This window comes from Anguilla anguilla, chromosome 13 (genome assembly GCF_013347855.1).
Source record: "Anguilla anguilla isolate fAngAng1 chromosome 13, fAngAng1.pri, whole genome shotgun sequence".
NCBI lineage: Eukaryota > Metazoa > Chordata > Actinopteri > Anguilliformes > Anguillidae > Anguilla > Anguilla anguilla.
Window position 1 is genome coordinate 2397501 of NC_049213.1, and position 22500 is coordinate 2420000.

The 22500-nt window shown below is 50.4% G+C and overlaps 1 protein-coding gene across 4 annotated transcripts in view; it reads right to left on the reverse strand.

Moving 5' to 3' along the window:
* Positions 1–22500, reverse strand: part of LOC118211947 (zinc finger protein 385A-like) — a 128388-nt gene that overhangs the window by 33564 nt on the left and 72324 nt on the right. For 3 of the 4 annotated variants that reach the window (XM_035389535.1, XM_035389536.1, XM_035389537.1), the window contains exons 2-3: positions 17374–17519; positions 8636–8746 (exon numbers count right to left, since the gene is read on the reverse strand). In XM_035389535.1, coding sequence (XP_035245426.1) covers positions 8636–8746; positions 17374–17519 — 257 coding nt within the window. Of the gene's footprint in view, positions 1–8635; positions 8747–12989; positions 13079–17373; positions 17520–22500 lie in introns of those variants that run through there. The other variant, XM_035389538.1, reaches the window with a different exon arrangement.

Genomic DNA, 22500 nt, shown 5'->3' on the forward strand with positions numbered 1-22500 from the left:
TGCAGGAAAATGAATAGTGTGTTCTGGATCGATACACAGTGTGGTTCAACGGCGATGTGGGAATGGAAGCAGTTGTTGTAGCAACGTTGCTTCATACACACGGGCACTGCTGGTCAGGCTGGTGTTTCTCTTTTAGTGCTGACAGGAAGACGTGAACCGGCATCCGTTTCCATGGTTACAAGCATCTCAATCACCAGGCGGCGGCCTGCTCTGAACCACGCCCCTTGAGCCACGCCTTCTCATTGACTCCGCCCATTACCAGTGGGCTGCTGGCTTTACTGCCCACCCCAACAGGAAGTCCTCAGGGAGACAGAGAGCCGCTCTTCCTGTTCAGGCACTGGCTGTGGAGTGCTGACAATGCTGCCCCACGCGGCAGCGTGTGATTGGTCAGGAGCACCACTGTGCGGCGAGCAATTGGTCAGCAGTGCCACAGGGCGCCACACAATTGGTTAGGTTGTCAGTGTGCAGCAGCTGCTAGATGTTCTAAAATATTTCTGAAGATGTTTAAAGTTTGGCTTGTGAATGGTACCTTAAATGTCTGAGCAGACTCCTGTCACATCCCTATACACACACCCTCCACCTTCAGCATCCCCAAAATGTGCTGGAGCAGTGGAGAGAAAGGCACACACTGCTGAAAGTTTTAGGATGCTGAGTCAGCAAAGAGTGATAAAACAGGTTCTCTCAGGTCTGAATTACTTCCATTATGAGCCTTCGCGATAAGGAGAGACACAGGCTTCTGGCTTCTGTGTTTACCTCTAAAAATCAGCCAGGAGTTCACACCGAAGGAAGGAGGTGATCAAACAAGTTCCAAGAGACAACGGAAACCAGCAGACCCTGCAGCTCTGTGGGGTCCAGGACGCCTGTGATAAGTTCCACATGGACTTCCTGATCATTGAAATGTCTGCTTCGGGGCTGACTCCGTCCTCCAGGGAGATCTTTAGCTCAGCCCGATCCACATCCGATGGTCGAGACTCTTCGCCCGCCTGCCCAATAATGACCCCATTACCTGAGTACGGCTCGTTAAGTGGGGGGGATTATCGCCTCCCCTCACCACCCAATTTAGCCACTGACAGTCGAGAAGAGCGGCAGAATGAGCCAGGAGCCAAAATGGCGGGAGCCTACAGGGGGGCGGGGGGTACTGTCAGCTGTTTGCTCGGCCTTCCAAGATATGGTGGGGGGGATTTCCTAAGCAGTGGGGCTGTTGGGGGGGGGGGGGGGGGGGGGGGGGGAGGGAACAAGGGACCGAGGAAGGCAGGGAGGGAGGGAACAAGGGACCCAAATCAGGAGGCAGTGGCAGAGACCTCCAGTCAAGTTCTTCCACAGCAAACTCAGCAAACCATTTCTTTCTGGACCTCGCTTTGTGCAAGAGGGCATTGTCATGCTGAAACAGGAAAAGGCCTTCCTCAAACTGTTGCCACGAAGTCGGAAGCGTAAAATTCTCTAGAATGTCATTGTGTGCTTCACTGGCTCAAAGAAGCCTAGCCCAAACCATGAAAGACAGGCCCAGGCCATTATTCCGCCTCCATCCACTCTGTACAGTTGGTACTATGCATTCGGGCAGATAGTGAAGCATGATTCACTGTTCCAGAGTCCAATGGCAGTGTGCCTTACACCACTCCAGCCGACGCTAGGCATTGCGCATGGTGATCTGAGGCTTGTGTGCAGCTGCTTGGCCATGGACAGCTCTTGTGCTGACGCTGCTTCGCGCTACACACTCCAGCACTCGTGGGCCCGTCCAGTGAGCCTGTGTGGCTTACCGCTTCACGGCTGAGCTGCTGCAGCTCCCAGACATTTTCACTTCACAATAACAGCACTTACAGTTGGCTCGGGCTGTTTTAGCAGGGCAAAATTACTTGCTGGAAAGGTGGCATCCTATGACAGTGCCACGCTGAAAGTCACCGAGCTCTTCGGTACGACCAATTCTACTGCCAGTGTTTGTCAATGGAGATTGCATGGCTGTACGCTTGATTTTATGCACCTGCTAATATCGGGTGTGGCTAAAGTAGCCAAACCCATTAATTTGAAGGGGTGTCCACATACTTCTGGCCATGTAGTGTGTGTTGTATTGAGTCTCCATTCACTGGCTGCAGTTGGGACTGTTGGTCTCTCTCTCTCTCTCTCTCTCTCTGTATTCTTAAACTTTTAATTTGTAATGGTCATGCAGTGCTTATTATTTTTGTTTGCTGAGACTTTAAAAGGAAGAATGGCTGAGATGTACTGACTGGGTATTGCAACTGAGGTTTACCCACTGCTGGTGTAAAATAAATAAATAAATTGAACAATAAAGAGCTTTCATAAATCTGAAATCTCTCTGTATCTCTCTCTCTTTTTTCTTTCTTTCCTGTTCTCTCACTTTCTTTCTTTCTCCCTCAGTTGCCCTCTCTCTCTCTCTCTCTCTGCGTAACCCCCCTCCCTCTCTCTCTCTCTCTCTCTCTCTGCGTAACCCCCCCCCTCCCTCCCTCTCTCTCTGAGCCTGAGAGGTTGAGTATGGAAAAAGGAACTGCAAACGGAGGAGGATTACGCACTCAGGGCACGGAGGCAGGAAGTTGACAGGAAGGGGGATTAGGAGGAACAGAAGAGGCAGAAGCCGGTGCTGTGAGCTGTCAATCGCAGCTCCTGATAAACCGCACGCAGAGAGCACATTGAGCTTTTAAGGCCTGTTTCTCAAAGAACAAATGCTTCAAAAGTCTAAAAACTGCACCAATTTGCAGGGATGTGATGATGAGCCAGAATAACGGATGATGGACATCCTTCAGCTCCATCTCAGAGCCCCATTTCTAACAATAAATTATCTAACCGATCTTTGCGGTGCGCTGTTCTTTGCCGTGGGAAACACGTGCGCTTTGATTGGCAGGTGTGTATGATGTTAACCATGGGGTCACTGTTATCATTCCCTGTGGAAATAAGCCTTCAGAAAATAGATGGGCAGGAGGGAGAGGGGAGGAAGAAGAGATGAAGAAAGAGGGGTTGGTGGAGAGTGCAATTCAATTCAAGTGATGTTTTCGCACACATTTTTAGAAGAAAAGCACTCTTTGATGTTTTATCCGAGCCCTGAACAAAAGGCTGAACCAGAGGAAACTGCTCTGAACGCAGATGCCAGCAGCGAACAGCCAATGGGAGAGGAGGGGAGAGGGGGAGGGGAGAGAGGGGGGAGGGTAGAGAGAGCGGTGGAGAAAAGGCAAGAAGGACAGAAAGGTGGAGAGGGAAGCAAATCAAGAAAAGTAGAGAAATACTAGGGTGAGGAGAGAGAGGGAGAGACAGGGAGGCCCAGTGGCACGAGGCTCCTCCCACTACCAGGCTCCTCCTACAACCAGGCCCCTCCCTCTACCAGTACCCAATCACAGAGCTCCCTGCCCAGGTGTCAGAGGAACACTTCACTGAAACCAACTCCTTTTCGGTGTCTGAATATTTTACTGGGCGACTACACGGTCGAGGCACCCGTAGATTCCATGAGGGTTAGCGGTTAGCGGTTAGCGGTTAGCGGTACATGCTGTTTGGTGGGAAAATAGCCTGAGGATGGCGTACTCAGGAGGAGTGCGAGAACCCAGGGGGGCGTACACCCAAAATTCTTATGTTGGAGGTTTACCACAGAGACAGAGGTAGCCGTTGCCATGTCAACGCCCAACGTCCGTGCTGGGTTTAACAAAATCAGGCTACCGCCAAAATAATCAAAAGCAAAAAATGCATCAAAGCCCAAAGATTGAATTGGGTTGGTGTGGTTTCAGGAGAGGGGCTAAACACAGACGTGCTCATCAGTGACAGGTGTCATTACACGAGTTTAGCTTGGACTGTTTCCGCTGTTTTAGCTCCTCCCATCAGCAAGACATAGACACGCCTCCCCTCTGATCGGCGCTAGCTCCCTCCTGTAGCACTGGGGGCTTTTACGATCAGCGGTCAGCATGTGAATGTGGGTGGCACAGCGCTGTTCTTTAAATAAATGAAAAGGAATGAAATAAAAAATAAATGAAATAAACTGAAATATAAAATTTCGGAGTCTTGGTGCACAGTGCTGTTCAGGCATTCCACCTCAGCAGGTGCTCAGTGTGACCTGAAGCGCGTGATCCCGCTGATCTTTCCCTCCGTTTATTCATGCTGTAGCTCAGAGAGGGTGGGGCTAATTTAGAATCAGGCAGAGCTGGAATATCCGGGGGAAGGGGGGGGGGGGGCAAGGGGGAGTTGGGCAGCCATGCAGTGGGGAAGGGAGGGGGGGGGGTCCTGAGGAGGAGCGTTAAAATAGAATGCCCCCCCTCCCCCCAGGACAGAGCTAAGCTCACTCTGGAGGCATTACATTACAGGCATTTGGCAGACGCTCTTATCCAGAGCGACGTACAACAAAGGCTCTACTGCATCACCGCTTTCTTCAAAGGTTTTTAAAAAAGCAAGAAAGAGATTTAGTATCAGCTGCAGATCTAAGCAGGATGTTGGGCTGTCTGTCTCGATTTCGGGTAAATGGGGGGACCTACACGGGCTCATTCTCTCTTTATTAAATACCCCCCTGTAGGTGGTGAGCCTCTTCCTCTTCAGTTACTCTGGTATGTGTGGATATATGGCCACACAGATCCCCGCTCTCTCCCACCCATGGCTATGTTCATTTACAGTACACAGCCCTGAGGGACAGTCCAACGTGCTTTACATTTCTTTGACTAAATCCCTGCGGTTTAGCTTATTACTCTGACTAAATTTACCACTTCCCCTAATCGGCTGACAATATTTACATTATTCTTACACAGGGAACTGCAGCTAGCTTAACTAATTACTATATCCACACTTAACGAGATGATCATGTAAGTGTAAATCGATCGAGCTTTTGAATGGACTGAGAGGATCGATACAGTCTGTAAGCATGTGAGAATGAACCCAGAGTAAGTTCTTCATTGTGAGCAACTGTCTGACACCAAATCAATGCCCAAAATCCACAGAGGGTGCTCAGGGACCCCAAAATCCACAGAGGGTGCTCAGGGACCCCAAAATCCGGCTCGGCGGCGGCCTGAGTTAGTTCAGCTCAAACAGAGTACGTGTGAGTCCAACACGGACCATGTGTACTCTGTAAGAGTTGATTTAGCACTGAAAGCTTTAAAATGATTTAGCAGAAGAACATTTCCAAGCACACGGGGCATGTAGCCTGTGGGGAGGGCTATGGGGGGGTCACGGGTGAGCCTTAATAAAGGCACACGCAGCTGACCCCAAAGCCAGACAAACTAAACTCAGAACATATTTTTTCATGACTACTTAAACTAGAGAATCTATACTTGTCAGAATGGAAGGCAAAGAGTTTGTCTAATTACCCGTGGATATGAGTCCAGTGCTGCTATGGCCAGAAAAACAATGCAATCACAAAATGAATTCGAGAATAATTACCTGCTCCTACTGGTATTGATTACCCTGCTAATTAATTGCTTAATCATCTTGCTTCCTCTGTTTAGAACTCAACTGCTGCCACTGGAAAATGACCAGAGGACCAGGTGAGTCAAATTAACTGTCCAATCAGCTGCTTTAATTGCTCAATTAAGTGCTGGGGAAGAGTGAAAGGCAGACCCTGCAGCTCTCCAGCAGCAGGAGAGAGAGAGAGAGAGAGACAGACAGACAGAGAGAGAGGGAGTGTGTGTGTGTGTGTGTGTGTGTGTGTGTGTGTGTGTGAGAGAGAGAGAGAGAGAGAGAGAGAGAGAGAGACAGAGAGACACAGACAGAGATAGACAGAGTGAGAGTGTGAGAGAGAGACAGAGAGTGGGTGTGTGTGTGAGAGAGCGAGAGAGAGAGAGTGAGATAATTTTTAAATTAATTTTTATATAATTTTCTTAATTATTGTAAAATTTTATACTGTTTCACCAAATTTACACTTGACATTACACCTACTAACATACACAAATACCATGCACACACACATATTTGTACTCTGTTCATATGTTTATTGTTTGTTGTAGCTACGCTTTGGCAATATGTATATATATGTACGTCATGCCAATAAAGCTTAGTTGAATTGAATTGAATTGAATGAGTCTGTGAGAGAGAGACAGAGAGAGAGAGGGAGAAAGAGAAAGAAAGAAAGAGAGACTGGGGGTTTGGGTCTGGGTTGTGTACAGAGCGGGGTGATAGAAGTTCAATCTCTGTCGGGATGCAGGATTTTGGGACAGGCTCCCAGCTTTGGGGCAGGCCAGCTCCAGGCAGCCCTTTAATGAGCGTTTCGTCAGCAGAAGTGAAAGCCTGCTCGTGCAGAAACGGCCCCTTGGCTCCTCCATGGCGTCTGATCTCCCGCTGCTCTCTGCTGTGGCATCGCGCGTCTCTCACGGCACGTCCGTCCGGCCGGAGAGCGGATTTTCAGCTTCCTGTAGGGGCGTCGCGTTCGCCCCAGAACTACCCCCCATCCCCCGCTGCCCCCCAACGCAAGTGCAGTGCCAGCCATGCGTGGCAACACGTGGCAGCGTCTCGTTTCTTAGACTAAAACAGGAAATAAAACATGGCGCTCGTCACCATGGTAATAGGAGTGCAGTCACATACAAGCGGCTGCTGAGTGGCTCATTCGGTTAAGGCACCGCGCTGTGGTGTCAGGACGAGCACCGCGCTCTCGGATCGAATCCAGGCGGTGCCGGTGCCGCCCGCGGGCAGTAGCTCCGTAGGGCGACGCACACCGGGTGACTGCGTAGCGAGGGCACGGGAGGGTTCTGGCGGTTTGGGGTCCGTGTTTCATCGCTCTCCTGCGCCCCCCACTGGTCGGGTCGATCCGGCACCGGGGGCCCACATGGCAAAGCCGCAGATGAGAGGTCTTCCTCCGACGACACTCTGTGAGCCTAGCTCTGGGCCGCGGTGTGAAAAGAAGCATCTGGCGACACCACAAGCTTTAGAGAAGAACCGCAGAAATCTTCAGCCTCCCAAAATGGCGACCACGCATGAACGTGACACAAAACAGCCAATCAGATGCTTCCGATCTGTGCAGAAACTGAACATAGTCTACCGCATGTTAGCCGCCAAATAATTAAGAAAAAACACACAAAAAGTAGCCTTTTCAACAAAGGAAGTTTAGCCGACACTGTCATTCAGACAGCCAAACAAAACATTTTACACAGTATCCACTTATATGGCTGGATATATACTGAAGCAATTCAACTTAAGCACCATGCTCAAGGGTAGAGAGGCAGCGTCCTTCCTAAAAATCAAACCTTTCGGCTACAAAGCAGGTTCTCCAACCGTTATACTACACCGCAGATTGCCTCAGTGTTTTTATTTCAGACAGACTGTGCCGAGAGAGCGCAGGAGAGAGAAATAAAGAGCTCAGACAGTCCGGAGGGAAAGATCTCTCCATCTCGTCATCTGTCCATCTGTTTATCGGATCGTTTCGCTTTGGAAGACGGGCTGAAGGAATGACAGGCACGCACCGCCGCGGCGATATCGGAGACGCGACGGCGTCCGCGGGACGCAGGGACCGTTTCATGCTGCAGAGTTCACCAGAGGCCTGCGGCCAGGAGGCCTGTCATCCAGCCAGAACCCGCCAAGCGCCAAACCTCACCGCCGCGTCTTCACAGCGCGGCGGTAAGACCATCACGAGCTCGCAGCTCGGGGCGAATAACAACACTGAAATGTGTTTGCAGGCTTTGATTTTCTTTCTCTCTTTTACGTTCTCCCTTTCTGCCCAGTAGAAAGCCAGAGTTCGGCTGAAACGCCAGCGGTGACTGGGCTGCTTTTTAGTTCTGAAGCACATATCCCCTAAAATACGCACAAAAAGAGGCCGCTTAGCTGGCCGAGCGGGGCAGTTACCCTGCAGCGGGGCTGTTACTATGCAGCGGGGCAGTTACTATGCAGCGGGGCAGTTACTATGCAGCGGGGCTGTTACTATGCAGCGGGGCAGTTACCCTGAGTGGGGCAGTTACCCTGCAGCGGGGCAGTTACCCTGCAGCGGGGCTGTTACCCTGCAGCGGGGCTGTTACTATGCAGCGGGGCTGTTACTATGCAGCGGGGCAGTTACCCTGCAGCGGGGCTGTTACTATGCTGCAGGGCTGTTACTATGCAGCGGGGCTGTTACCCTGCAGCGGGGCTGTTACTATGCAGCGGGGCTGTTACTATGCAGCGGGGCTGTTACCATGCTGCGGGGCTGTTACTATGCAGCGGGGCTGTTACCATGCTGCGGGGCTGTTACCATGCTGCGGGGCTGTTACTATGCAGCGGGGCTGTTACTATGCAGCAGGGCTGTTACTATGCAGCGGGGTTGTTACCGCGCAATGGGGCAGTTACCCTGCAGCGGGGCTGTTACCGAGCAACCACCCAATCACGCCGTAACCCCAGAATCATGCAGTAACTGCTGTACACCCCACCCAGAGGAGCCCGTATGTCCAATTCCGTTGCATTTTCAGACACGTAAGCAGAACACAGAGCTCTAAGGGAAATCTAATGGATCCCTTCTGATCAGGCGGTCACATGGGGCCAGAGCCGTAATGGATCCCTTTCTAATCAGTTGATCACACAGGGAGAGTGGGGGGATGCTGTCGGGGAGTCGGTGGCCCTGTCCCTGACTGAGGAAATCTCAATCTGCCCCCCACCCCTGCCTTTAGAGGGAGAGGGAGGAGCAGAGAGGAAGAGAGAGAGAGGGAGAGAGAGAGAGAAGAAGGAGGGAAGAAAGAGAGAGAGAGACGGGGGATATAAATACCTGGGAGTTGAAGCGGATTTGGCAGACGTTGCAGGAGATGACCGGGCGTTTCTGCTTGACCAGCGGAATGCCGAACGTGTGGTTAATAACGGCTTTCTGCACCGGGTCCATCTGCAGAGAGAGACACATCCGGGGTCAGACTGAGGGATCAGCACACTGACTGATCATGGGAAGAGAGAGTAAAGCTGCTCTGTGCTGCTCTTACACTGCTCTTACACTGCCCTGTAGGAGCAGGTCAGTGTGACACTGCTGCTCTGTGCTGCTCTTACACTGCTCTTACACTGCCCTGTAGGAGCAGGTCAGTGTGACACTGCTGCTCTGTGCTGCTCTTACACTGCTCTTACACTGCCCTGTAGGAGCAGGTCAGTGTGACACAGCTGCTCTGTGCTGCTCTTACAATGCTCTTACACTGCCCTGTAGGAGCAGGTCAGTGTGACACTGCTGCTCTGTGCTGCTCTTACACTGCCCTGTAGGAGCAGGTCAGTGTGGCACTGCTGCTCTGTGCTGCTCCTACACTGCTCTTACTGCCCTATAGGAGCAGGTCAGTGTGGCACTGCTGCTCTGTGCTGCTCTTACACTGCCCTATAGGAGCAGATCAGTGTGACACTGCTGCTCTGTGCTGCTCTTACACTGCCCTGTAGGAGCAGGTCAGTGTGACACTGCTGCTCTGTGCTGCTCTTACACTGCCCTGTAGGAGCAGGTCAGTGTGACACTGCTGCTCTGTGCTGCTCTTACACTGCCCTGTAGGAGCAGGTCAGTGTGGCACTCACAGAAACCGCCTCCGCATGTCCCATAACTGACCCAACACGCTACGCATCAGGCTAACCATACAACCACTGCTCTGACTCCCCAGTGAATGTTCTTAAAGAGATTTATGAGAGAGGTTATGCTAAGCAGGAATTCTGTCCTACAGTGTGAAAGAGGAACAGTTCTGAAATATTTAAAATAATAATGTTCTGCAAAAAGTAAATTACAATATAAACATAAGAGTGGTAACCAAAGCAAACCACCCCCACCTCCTACACACACTCACACACACACACACACACACACACTCACACACACACACACACACACTCACACACACAAAGAACAGAGAACGTGCAGTCTCTAAGCAGTGCGTGGGATGGTAGGGTGTGTTCAGTGCAGATAAAGTAGCTGTGGAATTCCTGTGACCCTGATTTCCTATCTAATGCAGCATGAGGCCCCACAGCCATCCAGCTCCCCAAAGTCTTACCAAAGCCCATACACCCCCCCCCCCCCCCCCCCCCGAGAGAGAGAATGAGAGGTCTTACCGAGCCCATACACCCCTGAGAGAGAGAGAGGGAGAGGTCTTACCGAGCCCATACACCCCCCGAGAGAGAGAGGAGAGGTCTTACCGAGCCCATACACCCCCCGAGAGAGAGAGGAGAGGTCTTACCGAGCCCCCCCCCCCCGAGAGAGAGAGAGAAAGAGTGAGGGGAGAGACAGGGAGGGGGAGAGATAGAGACAGAGAGAGTGGGAGAGAGAAAGAAAGAGGGGGAATATAAAGAAGAGTCTCCTTCGTCAACTGGTCCTGGGACTCTGAAGTACTAACACAACTAATAACAGACAGTCCCAGGACAGTGACATCCTCCTAGCTGAAAGAATTAGACCAAACCCAATTACAATGAAACAAAAAGAAATATATTTGATCTACTGGAAAGAAATTATAAAAACCCAAAACAAACTTAATTGTTATTTGGCCCTAAACAGACTGTACAACATGGCTGACTACCCGACCATGGTGCCAGACAGCAAGCAGAGACAAACCTTGAAAATGTACAGACTCAGTGAGCACAGCCTGGCCAATAAAAAAGGTGTATTTGATACTCTGCCTTACGCTCTGCACATCCAGGTGTGTTACACATCATGCGTTACGCTCTGCATATCCAGGTGTGTTACACATCATGCGTTACGCTCTGCATATCCAGGTGTGTTTCACACACCACTGCGTTATGTTCTACACATCCAGGTGTGTCTCACACATCACCGTGTTACACTATACACATCCAGGTGTGTTTCACACCACTGCATTACACTCTGCACATTCAGGTGTGTTTCACACCACTGCATTACACTCTGCACATTCAGGTGTGTTTCACACCACTGCATTACACTCTGCACATCCAGGTGTGTTTCACACCACTGCATTACACTCTGCACATCCAGGTGTGTTTCAGGGCTCTGTGTTATGCTCGGCACATTCAGGTGTGTTTCAGGGTTCTGTGTTACGCTCGGCACATTCAGGTGTGTTTCAGGGCTCTGTGTTATGCTCTGCACATCCAGGTGTGTTTGAGGTCTCTGTGTTATGCTCTGCACATCCAGGTGTGTTTGAGGGCTCTGTGTTATGCTCTGCACATCCAGGTGTGTTTCAGGGTTCTGCGTTACGCTCTCCACATCCAGGTGTGTTTCAGGGCTCTGTGTTACGCTCTCCACATCCAGGTGTGTTTCAGGGCTCTGCGTTAGCTCTCCACATGCAGGTGTGTTTCAGGGCTCTGTGTTACGCTCTACACATCCAGGTGTGTTTCAGGGCTCTGTGTTATGCTCTGCACATCCAGGTGTGTTTCAGGGCTCTGTGTTACGCTCTCCACATCCAGGTGTGTTTCAGGGCTCTGTGTTACGCTCTACACATCCAGGTGTGTTTCAGGGTTCTGCGTTATGCTCTCCACATCCAGGTGTGTTTCAGGGCTCTGTGTTATGCTCTCCACATCCAGGTGTGTTTCAGGGCTCTGCGTTATGCTCTGCATATCCAGGTGTGTTTCAGGGCTCTGCGTTACGCTCTCCACATCCAGGTGTGTTTCAGGGCTCTGCGTTATGCTCTACACATCCAGGTGTGTTTCAGGGTTCTGCGTTACGCTCTCCACATTCAGGTGTGTTTCAGGGCTCTGCGTTATGCTCTACACATCCAGGTGTGTTTCAGGGTTCTGCGTTACGCTCTCCACATCCAGGTGTGTTTCAGGGCTCTGTGTTACGCTCTACACATTCAGGTGTGTTTCAGGGCTCTGTGTTACGCTCTACACATCCAGGTGTGTTTCAGGGCTCTTCCAGTACAGAGTAGGGAGACCCGTGTGTGCGCAGTCTGTTTCCACACCAGCAGGTCGCCTGCTGTGCGTTTGATGTGTTTTCCCTTCTTACTGTTTAACTGTCATTACCTCCTTCTTCTTTTGCCTGAATGTCTTAGAAGCACTGCTGTGCCCGGCTCTCCACAGCAGATTTCCCTCTAAATGGAGAATAAAGTCTCTCTTTTATTGTAATTTGCTGCTGTTTACCCTGTGGAGGTTTTATGTCTTATTTTATTTTATTTACCAGTCTTCCTCCTCCTCTATCCCTTCGTCTCTATCACATCTGTCGACGTGTGTGCGGCTCGAAGTCTCCACTGGGGGGCGGAGTGTAGGGGGAACATGAGACCCAGGGGCACATGACCACAGAACTCCAGCACAACAACCATCCCAAACCCATCCCCCCCCCCCCCCCCCCCTCCGGGCCACAACCAAGCAAAACACTCTGCAGGAGCTCTGCTCATTTTAAAGCCCCATTAACAGACTTTGAATGAAATAAAACACTGAATGATTTATGCTGAATGAAGCCGTAATGCCCACAGAACAGAACAGAATAGAATAGAATAGAATAGAATAGAATAGAATAGAATAGAATAGAATAGAATGCTGAATTAATTGTGCTGAATGTAGCCTCACCATTAATCTTGGAATAGAGCTTAATCAAAAAAGACCTTGCATCAGTCTCAGAATATAATAATATTATATAGAACTGAATGCTGGATAAGGTTTACTGATTGAAGCCACAGATTCACGCTTAGAATAGAATAGAAATGAATAGAATATAATGCTAAATAAAGCTTCGTAATCACTGTTTGTTAACTGAAATTGTGATGCCTCCAGGGTAAAACACACAACTGAACTTACTGCGCAGTCACTCACACTCAGGCCACTGACACACACTAGCCTGCGCTGTGCAGTTCACACATGCAGAATTCCTGCTGTCAGGATGCTATGTCCTCTCATGTTCGCTGTGTCTGTTTCGATGACCCCACAGTGCCATTTTACGTGTGTTTTTGAAGCCGAGTTTGAACCTGAAATTGAAAATGATCCAGTCTAGCATTCAGTTTCTCGTGTGTATGGCTCTGAAAATACTAACCACCCCCCCCCCCCCCCACCACCCCTACCCACACCCCCACCTTACCCATGCAGCCCCCTCTGCACCTCACCCCTCACCCCACCACCCCTCCACCTTACCCCTACCGCCCCAACCCCTCCTATACTCCAACCCCGCCCAAAACATTCCTCCCACCCCCAGCACTAGTGTTTATACTCACCCCTCTCTCAGGAGCTGGATCTTTGAGCTGCATCGGTCCACTGTGTGTGTGTGTGTGTGTGTGTGTGTGTATGAGTGCAGGTGTGTGTGTGTGTGTGTATGAGTGCAGGTGTGTGTGTGTGTGTGTGAGAGAGAGAGAGTGTGTGTGTGTGTGTGTGTGTGTTTATGAGTGCAGATGTGAGTGTGTGTGTGTGTGTGTTTATGAGTGCATGTGTGAGTGTGTGTGTGTGTGTTTATGAGTGCAGGTGTGTGTGTGTGTGTGTGTGAGTGTATATGTGTGTGTGAGAGAGAGAGTTGTGTGTGCGTGTCTTTGTTTGTGTGTGAATGTGTGTGTGTGTGTGTGTGTGTGTGTGTTTGTATGTGTCTGTGTGTGAGTGTGTGTGTGTGAGAGAGAGTGTGTGTTTGTATGTGTCTGTGTGTGAGTGTGTGTGTGTATGAGTGCAGGTGTGAGTGTGTGTGTGTGTGAGAGAGAGAGAGAGAGAGAGAGAGAGAGTGTGTGTGTTTGTACGTGTCTGTGTGTGAGTGTGTGTGTGTTTTCAGTGCAGCCCTGTGTTCCAGTGCATGATGGTAAAACAGATCCTGCTATTCTGTATCAGACATCCATTCCTCTTCTCTCTTACAGCCTCATATCTGCTAGCCTCTGTAGCGTCTGCAGCGTCTGCCTGTGGCCACTGCACAGCTCTTTTCACTGACCGTCTCCTGACTTTAATCCTCTCTATTCACTCACTGTTACTCAAGACCCAGTCTCTCTCCCTCCCTCTCTCTCCCTCCCTCTCTGCCTCTCTCTCTCATTCCATTGCCCGCTGTGAAATTTGTGTTGCTCCATCTCTCTCCCTCCCTCTCTCTCTCTGTCCAGCTGCATTAAGAATGCTGAATGAATGTTCTTCTTCCTCCCATTCTTTCCTTCTCCTCCGCTGATATTTCCTCACTCTTTCTTCCTTTCTCTCTATTATTGTTAATCCCCACTTCCCCTAACCCCCCCCCCCCCCCAACCTCCCTCTTCCTCTCCAAATTCTGAACTGCAACTGCTAGTCCTGTTTCATGTGATGTATTGGTGTCTTTCAATACAAACATCTTACATAAATTGGGACTTATACTGTCTTTGCACACACACACACACACACACACACACACACACACACGCCCATGCACACATACACAAATACACATAAATGCATACATACACATACACACACATAGATGAATACACTCATACACTCTCCTAAACACATACACACACACACACATGTAAAACAAACTGAGGACACCTCCTCCTGTTTATCTGAACATGTAATCACAGCATCATCATACTGCTGAATTCACAAACAGCAGCAGCCCACTCAAGCCCACTGTTACTGAAGTACACATTTCTCCATTTGCAGCCATGCATTCTGAATGCAGTGCACAGAAACACCTTTCTAACAGGCATTGTGGGGACACTGCAGCCATGCATTCTGAATGGATTGCGCAAAAACACCTTTCTAACAGGCATTGTGGGGACATTGCTGCCTGCTATGCGCTAAGCAGACAGAGACCACTGTTGGTCAAAAGAAAGACAAATTGCACATTCTAGAGTTTGTGCATCTGGAGTCTGTTTTTTGTGCATTATATCCAGGGGTACTGTGGCAATGCGAGATTAGCCAGTGCAGGGTGAGACAGGTGAACGGTGAGCACAAACAGCTACAGGCGCAAAAATTCAGCTCCAGTTTCCCACAATCCACTGCATCCCATCTGCCCAACAATTAACATGGACGTGGCTGAAGGAAGCGGGGTGAATTCTGGGACAGAGTATTCCGTGCTTGAGCGCAGATTATTTTTCTCCCCGAACAGAAGAGCAGCCTGAGAAAGTCCCGGCTGGCCGCGGGGAGGCAGGAAAAGGAGCGCGCCCCGTGGAGCTTCTGGAGCGCGCCCCGTGGAGCTTCTGGAGCGCGCCGCTCGCGTGCTAGCGCCGCGAAAGCTTCTGGCAGACGTGTCCGGCGCATCTGCAGCGTCCCCGCTGCGCCTCAGCGAATCGGCTCCATTCATCCACCCCGGTGATTCCAATCAGCCAGCGCCGCTTCCCCCCCCGACCCCGAGCGCACGCTCTTCAGCGCCGAGCTTCCGATCGACCCCCCCCACCCCCCACCCCGCCCCCACCACCGCACTCCAGCTCCGGAGCGAGCGAGAGAGAGCCCATCTGGGCGTGTTTTCATCCTGACGCAGGAAATGCGTCGCCACCAGAACCGAGCGGGGCTTAAATATTCATACTGAACCATTCTGAATCATTCAGCATTCAGCGTGAGCCATTCATACCCCGAGCATCCCAGAAGCACCCGCACACTAACATAAAGCCTGCATAAAAAGAGACTGAGTGTACATTTACATTTAAAATAGGACTTAAAAGTTTCAGGACTCACTACTGCGTGACTGTGCATGTATGTTCAGCAGCGTATGTGAACCTGTATGAAGATTCACACGTGTGTTTGCGTAAAATGGTGCTAGACACGCGTCCAGTGTTTTCACGTTTCCCTTTGCTTTTTTACCAACAGCCTCTCCAACATCGCCCTCTGCTGGTCAGTCAGGTTCATAAGTGTGCAGACAGTCTGTCCTCCTTTTGTATATTTTTTGTTATTTAGACCAGGAGAAAGCATACAGGGAGAAAGCACAGAGGGCTACAGACAGAGAGGGTTTCCGAGTAGGAAGTGTCATAGCGGGAATCGAACCCTTGACCACACAAGGGGGAGGGGCATGTGGTTTCAGAGCCAGCTGCCCTACAGGCTGTATGAAACGCCTCGCCTGGTGTCCTCCCTGTCACCAGCGCTGTATTCTTATTGGCTTACAGGAACGGCACGTCTTGTCCATTATGGTCTGGTCGACGCTGTTTGTGATCGAAAAGCCATGAAACGGGGGTGGGGTGCCTTTTCTGATTAAAATCATGAGCCAAAGCACAGAGTCCCCTTATAAAGGCACTGCTGGGTTTTTCCTGAAGATGCAGGGATGTACAGTAGTTCTGGGCTTCAGACAAAGTCAGAGGTGGAAAATCAAGCTTCAGAAAGTAAAAGTCCTCCCCAGTATATATTTTTTAATCAGCTGGATTTGCTAGTTAGCACAATTCTTCAGCCAGATGGTAGAACTCATTAGTGAAATCAACTGGCAGAGTTTAGGGGTGGAACAAACACATGGCAGAAATTTCACTTTCTGACCCCTGTACTTTCCACCTGTGTTGAAACACTAGCCGAGACAAGACGTATGGGCAGCGCTTGTCATTGGACAGTTTATAAACACTTGAGTGTGCACCTTCAAAAAATCTTATTTTCTTGGATTAAAAATCTTTTTTTTACATAAAACATTTCAGTATGTTTTTAAAATGCTGCAGTTTGATGAAAAACATTTAAAATAAATCTTCATAAACATATATTTCAAATTAATATTTCAATTTTTTTATTTATTTAGCCCCCAATGCAAGGCAGAGCATAAACAAGTTCTGCCCCAAATCCCCTCCCCCTTTTTGGAATGACCAATCATCTGCAAGCTCAGCCACTTACATTGCGCAAACCCCACTGCCGATTTGGGAGAGTGTAGACAGAGAGTCAGAGGAAGACCTTCCACAAGCGGCTGTGACCGCAATCGGCGGGTGCCTGATTGACCAGCAGGGGCCGCTAGAGAGCACTGCACGTGGAACCCTGTCTGACTGAGCCCTCCTGTGCCCCGGGTGACACAGTCAGCACCTGCGTGTCGCCCTGTGGAGCTACTGGCCACGGTCGGCACTGGAGCGCCCCAGATTCAGTCTGAGCCTGTGGGGCTCACCCCTGCACCACAGCAGGGTCCCTTAACCATCTTCATATTAGTAAGCCACATCTACAGGTGTGTTTAACACTGGCTGAGAGGTCTGGAGATATTCCATAAGGCCTGGGGGTGCTTTAAGGTCCTGTAGGGGAACCCAGTCCAGCTGGCACATGAATAGATACAGGGGAACGCGCCCCCCCCCCCCCGTCTCCCAGTCTGCGACAGCAGTCTCAGACCTTTATAAAACCGTTTCTGCAACACGACCCCTTGTTAACTTATGATGGAGGCCCCCTGGAGGCCTATGAGGCTGCATGGGGGCCCCTGGATTACAGAAGGCAAAAAACTCCTGCCGTGTCACAGCACATGACCCCCCCTCCAATATTACAAAACAGGCCCGATACCCTTATATTTCAGCATAACCATGAGAAAAAACATGCAAAACATGCTGTGTGATACTGTGACCCTGGATTTCTGCCATTCACTGCAGAACTGGGACCAGAGCAGCCACAGCAGTGCACAGTGCATGGCCCGAGACCCACAATGCACTGCAGCGCACGGCCGCCGGTCGCCCAAACCGGCGGGCTCAGGCGTGGCCGCTGTGGGCCGGAGGAGGTGCTTACCGCGCTGAAGTTGTGGAAGAGCCCGACGGCGGGGGGCGGCGGCGACTCCAGCGGGAACTGCAGGAAGGGCTTCATGTCCAGGTGCGGCTGGAGGACGGCGGGCGTCCGCAGGAAGGCGGGGATCGTCCCCGCCCGGTTTATGCTACCTGCAGGGGGCAGAGAGGGGCGGTCTGTGTGAAAACCAGCGGCTCCCCCAACCCTGAAAAGACCCTGAGCAGAGGAGCAGCTCCCCCAACCCCTGAAAAGACCCTGAGCAGAGGAGCAGCTCCCCCAACCCTGAAAAGACCCTGAAAAACCCTGAGCAGAGGAGCAGCTCCCCCAACCCTGAAAAGACCCTGAAAAACCCTGAGCAGAGGAGCAGCTCCCCCAACCCTGAAAAGACCCTGAGCAGAGGAGCAGCTCCCCCAACCCTGAAAAGACCCTGAGCAGAGGAGCAGCTCCCCCAACCCTGAAAAGACCCTGAGCAGAGGAGCAGCTCCCCCAACCCTGAAAAGACCCTGAGCAGGGGAGCAGCTCCCCCATCCCTGAAAAGACCCTGAGCAGAGGAGCAGCTCCCCCATCCCTGAAAAGACCCTGAGCAGAGGAGCAGCTCCCCCAACCCTGAAAAACCCTGAGCAGAGGAGCAGCTCCCCCATCCCTGAAAAGACCCTGAGCAGAGGAGCAGCTCCCCCATCCCTGAAAAAACCCTGAGCAGAGGAGCAGCTCCCCCATCCCTGAAAGACCCCACACAGTGGAGAGCTGTGTCTGGCACCAGGGCCCGTATGAAGCGCCTGGGACTGCTGATCCAGGATCAGCCTCTTTATTACAGCTCATAATTGCCTGAGGTTAGATTATAGAGAGGAGAACCCTGACCCTGGATCAGTGCCCCAGCTCTGAGACAGGTTATGAACACAGGCCCATTCCACCTGCACTTCTGATCTAAATCAAAGGGTTTCCTGCTTCTCCCCTCACAGACCTGTGGGAATGTCCAACCTCCATTATCGGCAAACTGGACAAGCCGTGCCTTTCAAAAGAAACAGGAAGGCTTCAAACTGTGAGTCAAAATGAAGGATGAAACAGTCGACTGATTTCAGCTCCCAGTCTAAAAAACTACCGACTCTCTCTCTCCCCCTCTGCCAGGAACTCATATTTCTTATGTTATTTATATAATTAAGTTTATCTATTGATAGCAAATTTTGCCTCATTTTTCATGGCTAATCACTGTAACACAGTCCGTCAACTTGGGTGAGTTGCTCGATAGGAAAAGGTGTTGGCAAACCTGATCCTAGAGTACCAGGACTGAAGATAACTCAAAATGTCATCCACACAGGCCTGTATTCAGCCAGCATTTATCAACTTTGACTTACAAGTGAACACAGATGACACTTTCTCTTCACAGCCGCAGCTTGGCAAGTTAGTTTTTAGTCGTTGCTAACAAAGAAGTAATTATTATTGTTAATAATAATCCAAAACAAAGCCACCCCAAATTCAGCTAATGCGGTTTTCTAGAACATCCATCACTTACTGGGGAGCCCAAAATCAATAGATTAGTCGTAATCAATCTGTGCCATACAGACATCAAAATATCCAGTGATTCGATTCTAGCAGTGTTAATTCCCATTCAACTCCCACTGGGGCCAAATGTTAACTGTTAGAGTTTAATTAACACCATGAAAGTACTTAACACTGTTAGAGTTTAATCAACACTGTTAGAGTAATTAACACTGGCCATTTTACTGTGTATTACCAAATTCAACCAGGTCGCCCAACAGCATTTCACAGTAGACACAGCTTCCCAGAGAGAAATATAAAATATATATTTTTAAATTATATATTATATATTATCTTTTTTAATTACAAAGAGGACGGGCATGTTAAAACACTGAACATGAACATAAAATGATGAAGCTCCTACAATATCAGTGATATGATGAGCCTTCCGGGGCGACTCTGGGCTTCATACTGGACGTTTTAACAACATCACAAACTTAACCGAACAGAACATCAGTCAGGCAGCTGCGCGTGAACGCATCGGATTAGCCTAGGCCCCTTACATCCGCCGGCGCCTAGTCCCAGCTGCCACATAAAAGCACCTTTTCAGACATGACTATGCTGCAATCAGCTGCAACAGCACACGACACGCCGATCGGCTGTACGACGGCAGCGAGCCTATTCGCTATGCAAAGCCTGCCTCGTCTATAGAAGGCGGGCGAAAGTGAGACGCGAGACCGGAGACCAGGAAGAATACAAAAATCAATGAGCGGAGCGCGAAAGACCGAGCAGTAAGCACAGGTAGGCTCCGCCCCGAGGGAGGTCAGAGCCAATCAGATCAGATGACTCAGTTCATTTAGCTGCAGAAACGTCTAGCGATTTTTCTCAAGGTGTCTAAATCAACGCCCGTGTACTTGAGCCGTCTCTATGTAACGGATTAAGGCGTCAAAAAGTTCTAATCCCTTGGGCAAATAATACAGTATAACTCCCTGTAAGTAGACCTACACCCCCTCTAAAAAAAAAAAGGCACGACTGGGCCTAATGTCAAGTGCATTTCCGCGTCTTTTCCCGTGAACAGCCGTCTTACGCAATTTCAGCAGAGGCGTGTAAACCTGCTGGGGGAAGAGGCTCCAGTCAACTCGTTTCACCAAACAAAGCGTTCAGCGCCGAACGCTCCTCAGAAGACGCGCGCGCATTGTTAAACTTTATTAAAGCCGCCCCCTTCCATCTCGTCTCCGCGCTATTCCTGTCGGCGCCGCATCTCTAATAAAGCCGGCACTCGAACATTCAGCTGCGGCGAGCGGCGGAGCTAATCTGTCTAAGCCTCACAGCTGGATCGCTGCAGATATCAACTTCTTCCCGACGAGCAGCGCGCCGGCTCTCTCTCCCTCTATTTCACGGTCGTTTTCTACTCTCAGTTCCTCTCGCCCCCCCCCCCCCCCCCGCCTTCTTCTCTCTCTTTCTGCATCCCTCTTTCTCATCTCTGTCCTTTTTACGCGTCAATGTCAACGGAACGCTGCTCTCTTGTTTTGCATTTAGCCTAAACGAGCGTTTTTGCAGTTACAGTATATCTCTTATATGTTTTTCTCCACTGTCATAACATGGTAATGGCGCATTTTTTCATAAGATAGTCTGTTTATCTCTAGCTATTTAGGTCGCGGTGAGAAAGCTCCTTTGAATGCGACTTTGTCAGCCCCCCAAATTTGCTGCCTCAGCCAAACCGCGGCTGCCGTCTAGCGCTTCCGAGAGCTGCAGGCCTTGGACGTCATTAACTTCATTAGGTATGCGCGGCGCCGCGGCGGCGCAGATGCCAACGCATCGACACCGAGAGAGAAGAGGGGAGATAATGACCGCAGGGCGAAGCGCACGCGGCCAGCGTCTGCGCGTTCCGAGATCTCGTCTTTACCACCCGCGAGCCCTGCCGTTCGTCCACAGCCTACCCGACGGCCGTAGAGGGGAAAGCGCTACGCTAGCTGCCTGTATTAATCAACGCAGCGACAGGACGTCCTTCGTTTCCCGTAGTTTACATATTTAATTTATTTATGAATTTCCTGTTGTGGCGTTAAAACTCTATTTTCTTTCTCCAAAGAGATATTCACCAACTCAATTTTACGGTTCAATTATGTTAGTCAAAGTATCTCACATAGAATTACACTCAATCGTGAACGTCACGTCTAATTGGAAATTTTGCTGGATGTATTATTTATCATATTGTGGAGTGTCTTTGCGTGGCATGCTGTGTAGGCTAACCACGAAACCAAATGCTCCAGACCAAACTGTCAGGTTCCACTTTTATACAGATGTGGTTGGTTGATATGAAAGCTGATAATGGAAGCAGTAAGGATGCACTTTTTCAAACACGGCTTCTGCATGTTGACATATTTCCAACTGAATAAGTAATGACAACGTTAAATCTGTATGCCTTACGAGTCCCGCGAAGTTAGATTTATCTACTGTAGGGCTTGGCGACGATAAGATGAAGGTAAATTATGTCCTGGTATGCAAAACCGCAGAAATGAAAGATGTGTAGCCTATTATTCAGCCTGACAGCCGAATAGAGAGAGCGGCGCCGGCTCTAGGAGGCGGAGTTCCGGAGTCGGAATGCCGCGTGACGGCCTTGATCTGTACCTGTCAGCACGAGCGCAGAAACGATCAGACTTTACCTCCCGCTGTGCGTATAATTAACTCCTGAAAATAAAGCAGAGTTAGGGAGGACGGTCGGATTATTAATCAGCCCGTCAGAAGCTGGGCAGTGTGTGTGTGTGTGTTTGTTAATGTGTGCGGTGCCAGCGTGTGTGCGTGTACGTGTGAAGCCACAGAATTACGGCTCATTCTTAAATAACAGATACTTCAAATAGCCTGCAGGACTAATTCCGTGGCTGTGTCACCCAACCGTAAACCTAATATTGTCAGCTGCTTTACCGTTCATGTTCATGAATATCCATTCAGGTCTGTCGGGATATAATCCTAACCAATACGCCACAGGCCTTTCTGTGTCACCCAACCGCGAGCCTAATGCAGTCCGCTGCAGAGCGAAGGCTCGGCTGCTTTAGCGCCGATGCTAACGAACGTCCGCGCAGACCGATCGGGGTGTAATTCCTCAAACACGCCGCAGCCCCCGGCACAGAGACCATCTCGCGGCAGTACATCATCACGCCGTAACTCAGTCTGCCGGACCCGGGGCTTGTACCGGCTGATTTAGAGCGCCGCGCGCCGGCCTTCCCTCTTCCAGCGCTGACATAAAGCACCGAGCGGCGCGGCTCTCCGGACGGGCCTCGGCCCGCGCGAGCGCCCTAAATCTCCGGCCGACCCTCGTAAATCCAGCCCTAGGCTCGCTCGCTCCGTCTCTGCCTCCTCAGACGACTGCCAGGCTCTCCCTCTGTTTTTTCCCCTCCCTTTCGCACTTGTTTAATGCAAATGTTTTGTGAGGAAGAGATCGATGGAGGCTTAATAGCTTATCGGATTGTGCGGCGATGGAAGGAGAGGGAGACTGAACTGCGCGAACCCCTGCCCCATCCCCCCACCACCACCACCACCACACCAGGCTTTATTTCTTCTGCAGTCTCCTCTGTTCCTTCATTTGGCTATCGATCTGGGGCTGTTTGTGGAACACACAAACTGATCAGTTAGAAATTATTTACCCAAAAATATGAATGA